Genomic DNA, 10,525 nt, shown 5'->3' with positions numbered 1-10,525 from the left:
CTCGGCTGTTCATAGTTGAAAAGTATCTAATTAATAAAACAGATTCTTTAAAGAAATTTAGGCAATAAGTAATTTACATGCAAATAACTTGTGTTAACATTTTATTGACACTTTGTATAGAAAAAGCTTCCAAAATATTGTTGATGTGCTTATAGTATCCATCTTTTGCTTTTGTTTGTCTGTTTTTATTTCCCAATCAAAATAGTTTGTCCAATAATGTATGTACAAGAGAAATGGATAGTATTGTGTGATGCCCAGCAATGTAGATACCTTGAGAACATTTCATACTTGATCCATGTCTGCCAGAGAGAGTTGTTATAGTTACTTACTATAAAAGTTACTAAGTTTTAAAAACTTACATAGTTATTAACTTAAACTTTATAGTTTAAGATAAAACTACAAGCATGGTTTTAAATCCTTTAACTTGTTAACTTCTATGTTCTCTGATTGAAAAGTTTGATAATTTAATCCAATGAATATGCTTTGGTACTACTTCTTCCAATTGTGGAGTTATATGCGATATATAAATGCTTACTATTTCATAAGCACATTATTTATACACATTTTATTTTTTAATGTTATCTATGCACACACACACATTTATAATCTGTATTTATTCTATTACTTTATCCTCTTTATTTTTATTATATTTATAATGTCATTACAATTAGGTGTCTCTCCATGCAATCTATATGCTACCAAAACTTTCATATCTGTTTATTTGTGACCTTCAATTGGATGAAACAATGCATTATAGAGTGACAATTTTTGAACCAAGGTACCTGAGCTAACTTACAGAATGCATCCAAAATCTGGGACCCAACAGTTCTGTGGGACTGAAATTAACTAAAATTATGGCTGCTTCAATGCCACTACGACTTCTGATTATACTTCCCAGAAATTTGTACATTCCATAGCACAAAAGAAGATAAGAGGGGTGTATCTTCACCCTCTTTCTCACTTTTTCTTGACCTACAGCTGACAGCAAGGCCTGACCAAGGCTGCAATTTTGAAATCTCTGAATGGGCAGTGAAGATAGGAAAAGAGAGTGACCTGGATGCTTACTGGCAAAGTAGGGCTTGCTGGAGGACATGGTGGTCGAGGGGTGATCCCTCTTTTTCCCTGAAAGGGGCTCTTGGGATGGGAAACGAAGGTGCAGTTTTTCTCCGGGTCTATGACTCCCTTTGTTCCCCAATCTTTCAACAAAATGGTAGACAGTTCTGTGGGTCAACTGAGGAGTAGGAGGAGTGATTTCCAACACTCTCTGCCACTTCCCACAAACAATGTCAATTAGGAAGCAGGCAGGAGGTTAGAAGTCATTTCTGTTCCCACTGCTTTTTTGCCTGCCTGTGGCTATTCTGTTTCTCTGCTTAGGTAAAGAAATATCTTGAGGAAATGGCCCAATGGCTCACAGTTATCTAGTATCAAAAAATTGTATTAGAGCTTTAATACAGCAGCGTACTCGTGTCACTTTATTTTCTTCATAGCTATTTTCATGTAAAGTGGAACGGTTCAGTATATTCCTTATCTTCACAGTTAATACTTGATGGAAGTGAATGTGAGGAAAAAGGTGCAATGTGGTATATATACATAGATTTTCTGCTTTGAATGTAGAGCGTTATATATAATCTGAATCTTATTTTATTAGTCATTTTTATGGAAAAGTTGTAGGTATGATTAGATATATAACAATGAATTCAAGTATGGGATTGTTTCAGATAAATGTTGTTAAATTGTTTCATGTATAAATACCCACTTTTGAGCATGCATATTTCATTTATTACTTGGAGATCCCAACTTATTACCAAAAAAAAAAAAAGGAATTGAAGTGACCAGACCAATCAGAATTTTTAAAAAATGCTACTAAATTATTCTGCATCAAACTTAAAAAGTTAGGAGATACAATTCTTCATCCAGTTTCTTTATTCTTCAGGCATTTTGATTTTTTATATTTAAGTCTGCTTACTCAGTTCAAGAAAGCTTTTTTCCGTCTATGCAAATAGGCTTTAACAAAAATTTGGCTTTTTAGATCAAGCTTCAGAAATTCAAATAACAATGATGCTGACAGAAAGCAGTAAACTCAGAGGTCTTCATCACAGGTTAGTGTTCTTGTTTTAAAATCACAATAAAATTGTTTTGTGGAATTGAATGGTTTATTTAAGATTTGTGTCAAGAAATAGCTTAAAAAAATTTATGGAAGATTCTGCCTTCAGGAATATCTTGTTCATTATTAGCTAAAGAGCAAACATAAAGTAAAAGATAATAGAAGCATTTGAGGGTGATGAAAGCATGTTTCACCAAGAATAATTTAACTCTCCTAAATATATTTTTGTATACTGTTTATATAAAAAATTATTGGGGGGAAATAAAACAGAAACAAAAAGGATAATTAAGGGAAAATAATTCTACAATTTATGCAACAGTACTGATTGGTCATAGAATAGTAATTGACAAAGAAATGGCATAACATTATAACAAACACTATATTTCTTTCAGAAATCTACTCCCAATCACTCATGTTTGTATTGAGGAAGGAGAAAAACCAATGGTGTTATTGCCTTACATGAATTGGGGGAATCTCAAGCTTTTCTTGCGACAATGCAAACTTGTAGAAGCTAATAACCCTCAGGTAAGATGTGCTTAATCCTAGCATTCAAAATTGTCTCCACTCTGGATATTATAAACACTCAGACCATACCATATGATTTCCTGACATGATCTGAAAAAGGTTCACAATGTCTTGTTTTTATCAAAATGTTGTATCAAAGTTGGGGACATAGGCCACACAATATAGAATACCTTCTGATGATATTGCCAAGTTTTGTGACAAATCTTGAACAATAGGCAGTATTGTTAACTCTTTTTTTAAGCAGTAAACTGAATAACCTTTCACTTAAGCACGGAATAAGTTTGTAGCAGCTAAGAGTCTCCTCTTCCACCCACCAATAAATTGAAAATTATGCATGTGCATATCATTTTGAATTTATTCTGTAGGTTGCTAGGGTGAAAAACATTACTTGTTTGTAAATATTGAATTATGACTGCTTTTATTGAAGCTATTCAATAAAAATGCTGCTGATTGATTACATGCTATCAAGTGAGTGTTGACTCTTAGTGACTATATAGAGTTCTCCAGGATTATCTGTCCCCAACCCGGTCTTGAGTCCACCTTATTGCTTGTCATTCTCTTCTTCTCTTCCCTTCACAATTTTCAAACATTATAGACTTCTTCAGAGAGCCAGATCTTCACATTATGTGACAAACTGCTTCAGTCCAACTTCCACTTTCATAGAATGTCACAGAGAAAACATTTGTGTGCATTCTAATCTTTGTATATGTTGTTGTATCACAGCATCTGAATATTTTTTTCCAAGGTCTTCATTGTAAGTCTACCGAGTGCTAGTCTACAGTATATTTCTTGATTGCTGGTTTCTTTACTATTGATAGTTGATGCTAAAAGACAGAAGCTACCCACCATTTTAGTATCTATATAATCATTGCTAAGGCTGCTTACTATACCTGTTATCATTAGTTTGGTCTTCTTTATGTTTATACTTAGTACCATTTTTTTCACTATGCTCCTTGCCTTTCATGACTAGAACTTGCAGATTATTTTCATTTTCAGTTATCAGTGCAATGTCCCCAACATAGTGCAGGTTATTGACGTTTCTTCAGTTTTAAAAACATGCTCCAGTCCAACTTCTCTCAACATGTATTCAGCATACAAATTGAACAGATAGCTCCTTGCCAATATGGAGCAAGTCTGTTTCACCATGTTCTATTCAGACTAGCTTGTTGACCTGTGTGTAGGTTTTATATGAAGACACTGAAATGTTCTGGGATTCTCATTTTTCTAAGCATATTCCACAGTTTGACATGAACAACACAACTGAAAGCAATGAAGCAAATGCAGACTTCTTTTTGGTATTCTTTGGCTGTTTCAATTATCCAACACACATCAGCAGTACTATTTTGTGATCCTTGATATTTTCTAAAGAATATCTAGTATCTCCCATTTCATGTACAGTTTGAATATGCATTGGATGATCCTAAGCATTATTTTGCTAACGTGAAATAAAGAATTTTATACAATATATGTTAAATTTCCTTTCTTTGTCATTAGTATGTTGACTGATCTCTTCCAATCTGTTGGCCACTGTATAATTCTCCAGGTTTGATGGTATAGTTTGGTTAGTGACTTCACTGGTCTTCTGATGTTTACCATATTTTTTAGATATTCCATCAATTCTTGTGACTTTTTCACTTGCTAATGACCAGCGTATAAATCTAACTTCATAGATCTAGCTTGAAAGCCCTTTGGTCTCGCATAACCCTTCAGGATAATTTTACATCATTAGAATCTAAATTTGAATCTAAAATCATGTGGCATATCTGTCTAATATCTGAGTTTAGTTGCGTTGGAGAAAGCTTTGCTGGCACTGAAACAGCAGGTTTTTGCTCTAGACTTACAAAAGGATCTAAGCTGAAGATCAAAACTATGTAGCTCAGATTTTTATTTTGATGGCCTTTCTCATTGACCATTTACTTTTTAGGGTGAACTACATTTTGGTCATGAACCATAAATAAATAATAACTAAATTTTGTTTGAACAAATTAATTAAATTTCACTTTTTATTTCAGGCAATTTCTCAACAAGACCTTGTACATATGGCAATTCAAATTGCCTGTGGAATGAGCTATTTGGCCCGAAGAGAAGTTATTCACAAAGACTTGGCTGCTAGAAACTGTGTGTAAGTCTTGAGGTGTAAAGAGATAAATACATAAAGAGGTGATGTTTGAAGAACATTATTTCAAATGCTCTACTGTTCAGCCCGTATTCAGGTCACCCTTTCTCATCAGAGGTAGTACAGGAATATGAGGGTTCTAAAATCCCCAAAGGTTGTATTTCCTGGCTCATGAAAAATGCAGGTTATTCCTTGCCCATATTCCATGTGTTATTTTCAGCACCAATTTTTAAAATTAATGAAAAGTTTTCAACATACATAATTTTTACATATTTGGATGAACCATGGTAGCAGCAAAATGGGATGGAACACACTTATGTTTTAAGAAGTGTCAAACCCTAAACAATAATAAAACAAATTATGTTTGTACTACTAATATTAGACTATATTATACAGTGTCATTTTCTGAGCTCCATATGGGAAGGATGACTTAAGATGATTAAGACTTGCCTATAAAAGTTTATTGCCTTGCCTAAATGATTGTCCATATATATTTCAATATGCAGCATTGATGATGCACTTCAGGTAAAGATTACAGATAATGCTCTATCCAGAGACTTATTTCCAATGGATTATCATTGCCTTGGAGATAATGAAAACAGACCAGTGCGTTGGATGGCTCTTGAAAGCTTGGTTAACAATGAATTTTCTGGTGCTAGTGATGTGGTAAGTTAACATAAATCATTCAATATCACATTAGAATCTTTTAAACCATGTAAATATTTTTAAAATCACAATTTCTATTTGCAGATAGCTTTCTTAAGATGATCAATATGGTTGTTTCTGCCAATGATCTTAAGAAAGCAAAAATAGTTTGAGAAATACCATTGTATATATCATTTATAACTGGAAGGGGTTCAAAGGAGTTACCCTTATTCATTATATTAGAATGTGTGTAAAAGCTGTATAAACTCATTACAATATAACAGTGAAGACAGAATGTGTCAGCTTAAATTTTATTATCTAAGAATGTGTCAGCTTAAATTTTATTATCTACAATGTTCAAAGCATATGACAATATCCTTTCTTAAACTTTAAAGCGAGATGATATATTATAAATTAGCCTTATATTGCATTTTATCTAATAAGATCCAGAACATTTCACTTTTGTTTGGGCTCATCATTTTTGTTAAAGTAACATTTTTGTTACTTTTAATGTTTCTCACTCCTTTATCAGTCTTTCTAGCCAGCCTTTAAAATTACATGTAAAAGTCAGTAAACCAAGAAATACATTCCAAATGAACCTAAGTGCAGTATTTGGATTGTTTTAATCATTTTTAATTATTATATGAGATACTTGATTTTGCATCTTCCATGGCTGAAATAATTTAATGGCTGAAATCTTCCTTAATTCTTTCTTCTAGGTCTACATGCAGGTTACTTGATTATGATATATGATCTGTTTATATGTGATTTTTTATTTTAGGTCAGGAATCTCCAAACATGGCAACTTTAAGACTTGTGGAATTCAACTTCCAGTATTCCTCAGTCAACCATTCTGGTTGGAGAATTCTGGAAGTTGAAATCCAAAAGTCTTAAATTTGCCAAGGTTGGAGATTCATGTTTTTTATCCTAGGTTTTGTATTTAGAAATCTGTGTAGCAAAACATTTTGGTGAATTGCTATACCCTCATGAATTGAACTACCAGACACCTTAATAGCATTAAAATACCCCAGAATAATAAAGGAATAAAGACTATAGCTTTAAAATGTTATCTAACTTTTGTCAGATTTAAATCTTATTTCCCTTTTTCTAACCAGAAGATTCTGCCCTAGCAATCGTGAGCTTAAGGCATTTTAGCTGAATTATTTATTGATATCATAAAGGCTAATAGAAATGAACATAAAGCTGCATGCCACTTACTTGGGAGTCTAACATATTGAATTTTGTGACATGCGTTCTGTGAAAGTATTTACAGTATTATACTTCTGTTCCCTCTTCCCAATCCAGAAAAATACATTTGCAAGTTCATATTTACTTATAAGTGCTGTCACAGAGTCCTTTAGTTTATTTGCCAGCTTTCATATTCTTAATAGCTGGATTGTTGAATAATTTCCATAGAAAACTAAGCCATTGTATTTATGTTGAATAGGATTTGTAATATCTGGAGTGTATTTTTCACTTTTTGTTAAACAGTTCACTGAATTTTGTTAGTTTTGAGATAAGTTTGTTTTGTTTGCAAGAAGTATGTGTTAACTACATTTGTCAGACCAGTTCCAAAGAAATAAAATCCCTGCTTCTTAAACCTGGGCCAGCTCAAGGCCTTCAAAGTGAGTTTATCACTTTCTTTCAATTTTTTCTCCTACACATTTTGTCTTCCATTGATACAATTGGAAAAATAAGACACTTAGAGATAAGCATAATTTATCAGTCCAATCTATTATCATGTCAGTGGAATGAGAAGGCTTTGATTACTACCATATTCAAAGATTTCTATTATAGAAAGATTTTCATTACTGGTAGTAATGAAAGTGACAATTGTTTTTCCTGGTCTTTGGAAGAGTTTTAGAGCTGCTCTAATTAGCAAATGTATCTCAATACTGTAACTGTTTCTCATATTTTTATATTAAGATTACAGGAAATATTTAGATTATTTTGAAACTGTAAATTCTTTTACAGCATAATGATGATAAAAATGATCATATGATCCTAAATATAAAATAACTTTTTTTAATTGACTGTATTTTAAATATATGTTTGTGTATTCAGGCTGTGTTATCCTGCATGTGTGTTTCTATTATGCTTGAATACAAAGTGAAACACTTAAAAGAGTAACTAAACAATTTTGTTACTATTTCTGTTAGGTTACACTGCAACTCACCTATATTTAAATGTTATATTAAATATTTAGAAACATTTGTTCTGAATTCCTAAATGTGAAACAATATTTTTAAATTCTAATCAGCTGTTCTAATGTTTTCTAGTGGTCTTTTGGGGTGACCTTATGGGAATTAATGACATTAGGACAAACTCCATATGTAGATATTGATCCCTTTGAGATGGCTGCCTATCTAAAGGATGGATACAGAATAGCTCAACCAATCAACTGTCCCGATGAATTGTAAGTAGAGACAGTTGCAGTTGATGGTGACTTACACTTAATCAATCAGTGAGAACTAACTTTAAACTGTTTAAAAGAACTATAGATTCAGCATTTCTTTTTTTATAGGAGTGGGCAGACAAAGGAACTTGAGAGCTTATTTTTACAATTTTTCATAGTCAAGGCCATAATAACTTAAGACCATAATCTAATGGAAAAAAATAAAATCTCAAAGTGCTTTATATTAAAATGTATACAAAAGTAACTTTTAAATTGAGTATATTGTACAAATGTACAAATTGTTTGAGTATTACAAGTTTGAGTGACTTCTGCTTGCTTTTATTTTTTTTAGATTTGCTGTGATGGCTTGTTGCTGGGCACTAGATCCTGAGGAGAGACCTAAATTCCAGCAGCTAGTGCAGTGTCTCACTGAATTTCATGCAGCATTGGGAGCTTATGTCTGACAATCAATATTCAACAAGAGAAAACATTGCCATCTATTTATGCAACTGTAACCTCTGTCTTGAAATACCTGGAAGAAATTTCTATTAATTTTTGTGGAGTCTTCGCGTAATATTAACATCAGGGAATCAACATACTAAGCAGTAGCTTAAGTAGAGGATCTTTTTCCAAAATCATTGTGCCTTAAAAGAGATAACCCATTTGGGGGAAGATTTGGGGATTATTCAAAATGACAATTATTTGAAAAATAAAACTTTTCCGATTTTAAAAAAGAATTCATGTAAACAAATTGACAAAAATGTAAGGTTAATTTTGGCACTGTTAAACTAGATGCGAACTTCAAGGAAATAACTGAGAAATGGGAGATGTCTGTTCAAAAAAAAGATTCAAGGGGGAAAATTCACCCATCCTTTTTTTCCCCTCTTTTTTTTATCCCCAAAAGTCTTATGTGTGTTGCAGCTTCAAAATATTTAAAATTACTTGACTGGTTTTGGTGTTTGGGTTTGTAGTTGGAATTCTTTGTATCAATTGCTTTTATTTTAAGATGATAGCACAGTATTGTTGAAACCACAAGTGGCCTTTTCTTATTTTTAATCCCATTTTTCAGTAGAAGTTTTTATTGGGAAAAATACTTTTAAGTATTTTCATTGTGCCCCTTCTAAGACAACAAGAAATTATTTAAAAATTATGTATTATTCACTGAAAGTGTCTATGAAGATTCTCAGTCATCCAGGTCATGGTTGTCCCAAAAGTGCTTTTTCAAAAGGCAACTGTACTTCGTTTTTCCTTGAAGATGTTTCGCTTCTCCAGCATGATTGGATGGAGAATCCACTAGTGGGTTGTCTTAATCTTCCTGCTCCAATAAGGCTAAGTCTGGAAAGTCGCCACGCCTCTGCTTTGCAAGAACCCCCTCAGTTTACGACTTAGTCTCTTGCTCATCAGACGCGTGTTTCGTGCTTCCTTCCAGGATTAGCAGCAGGTTGTATCATCCCTAGTGGATTTTCCTTATTAATTTATTTCACAATAATGATTACAATAACTATACTGGATAATTTGGATTACCTTTACAAGAGCTCACCGGGATTGGGGCTGAGGGGTATTCCTTTCGCTTCTCATTAACGAACGGAAGAAGCAAAACATCTTCAAAACAAAGTACAGTTGCCTTTTGAAAAAGTACTTTTGGGACATACATTGAAAGTAAAATTAAGACTCATGCTAAATGGTAAAAATCTGGTATCATATTATTACGAATGTTAAAAATGTTGAAGCTGTCTTTTTATTAGAAGTCTTTCACCCTGGTTTATAGAATGCAATTTTTCTTGTTAAAATGGTACTGGTTTATATGTGTAGGATTTTTTATGACCTGAAAAGGAATAAAATATATATATATTTTAAGGACACAGTTGATGAGTAGAAGAAATTGTTGTTAACGATTTAATGTGAAATTCTAAATCTAATACTGTAGTATAGCATTAAATACATTAATCAACATTTAATTCAAAATTTGGGAAAATGAAGCCATTTTATTATTTCTCACATACTGAAGTCCACTACCAATAAGATTATTGCTCAAATCTCATCGGTATTCTAAGAGGATGGTAAAAATTGGCTTAAAAATGCTGAAATTATTTTTATACTTAGGTAATAGTTCTGCCATTTTGTTTGAATTCCTGTTCTCAGATAATTCAGATGTAATTGACAGATTATAGAAAAATCCCAGTAGTAACTGAATATAGTTTAAATCAAACTTTTTAAAACATACAGTATGTCCAACAATTTTCTTATACACATTGAGGAAACATGTTTCTGTCCAGTGTGGCTTGCTGTCCTCCTGCCATTCCACTGTTCTATTTTTGTCAACTTTTTCTGCATTTCTTATTAGTGTCACATGAGGTCTGTCACAAAACTACAGTTGAGTATGTCTGGAAAATACAGCAGCAAAATGGTGGAACAAGTGAAAATAAAAGTCTTAATTTTGACACATTATCTTTTGATCCAGGAGAAATCTTTTCTTAGTTCTAGTTTGTGCAGTTACAGATAAGATATGTTAGGAATTCTATCTTTGATACAACGGATTTAGTGTTCAAATCCATATGAAGTATCGGCATTTACCAATATGTGCTCTAGATATATTGGAAGTTCCATTGGCCTCAGACAGAATGGAGATGTGTCTCTTTGTGTATGTATGCATATGTATGATAAGATAAAAGTCCAAAACTGATGATATTGGAAAGAAAGTTCAACATGAAAGCTTACTTGGTTGTTTCCTGTAGTTTAC

General features: G+C 32.6%; 1 protein-coding gene across 1 annotated transcript in view; it reads left to right on the top strand.

Annotated features, from left to right (window-relative positions):
- Nucleotides 1–8,662, top strand: part of LOC107299461 (tyrosine-protein kinase RYK) — a gene marked incomplete at its 5' end in the record, with an annotated part of 12,247 nt that extends 3,585 nt beyond the window's left edge. The window contains 6 exons of the mRNA XM_015828817.1: nt 2,030–2,099; nt 2,497–2,629; nt 4,642–4,751; nt 5,252–5,411; nt 7,670–7,806; nt 8,138–8,662. Coding sequence (XP_015684303.1) covers nt 2,030–2,099; nt 2,497–2,629; nt 4,642–4,751; nt 5,252–5,411; nt 7,670–7,806; nt 8,138–8,249 — 722 coding nt within the window. The remainder of the gene's footprint in view (nt 1–2,029; nt 2,100–2,496; nt 2,630–4,641; nt 4,752–5,251; nt 5,412–7,669; nt 7,807–8,137) is intronic.
- Between the last annotated feature and the right edge of the window lie 1,863 nt (nt 8,663–10,525).

The sequence above is a fragment of the Protobothrops mucrosquamatus genome, unplaced genomic scaffold, assembly GCF_001527695.2.
Source record: "Protobothrops mucrosquamatus isolate PMUCROS unplaced genomic scaffold, P.Mucros_1.0 scaffold4960, whole genome shotgun sequence".
Taxonomy (NCBI): Eukaryota; Metazoa; Chordata; class Lepidosauria; order Squamata; family Viperidae; genus Protobothrops; species Protobothrops mucrosquamatus.
Note: the sequence above shows the minus strand (reverse complement) of the source record. Positions and strands in the feature narration are given on the sequence as shown.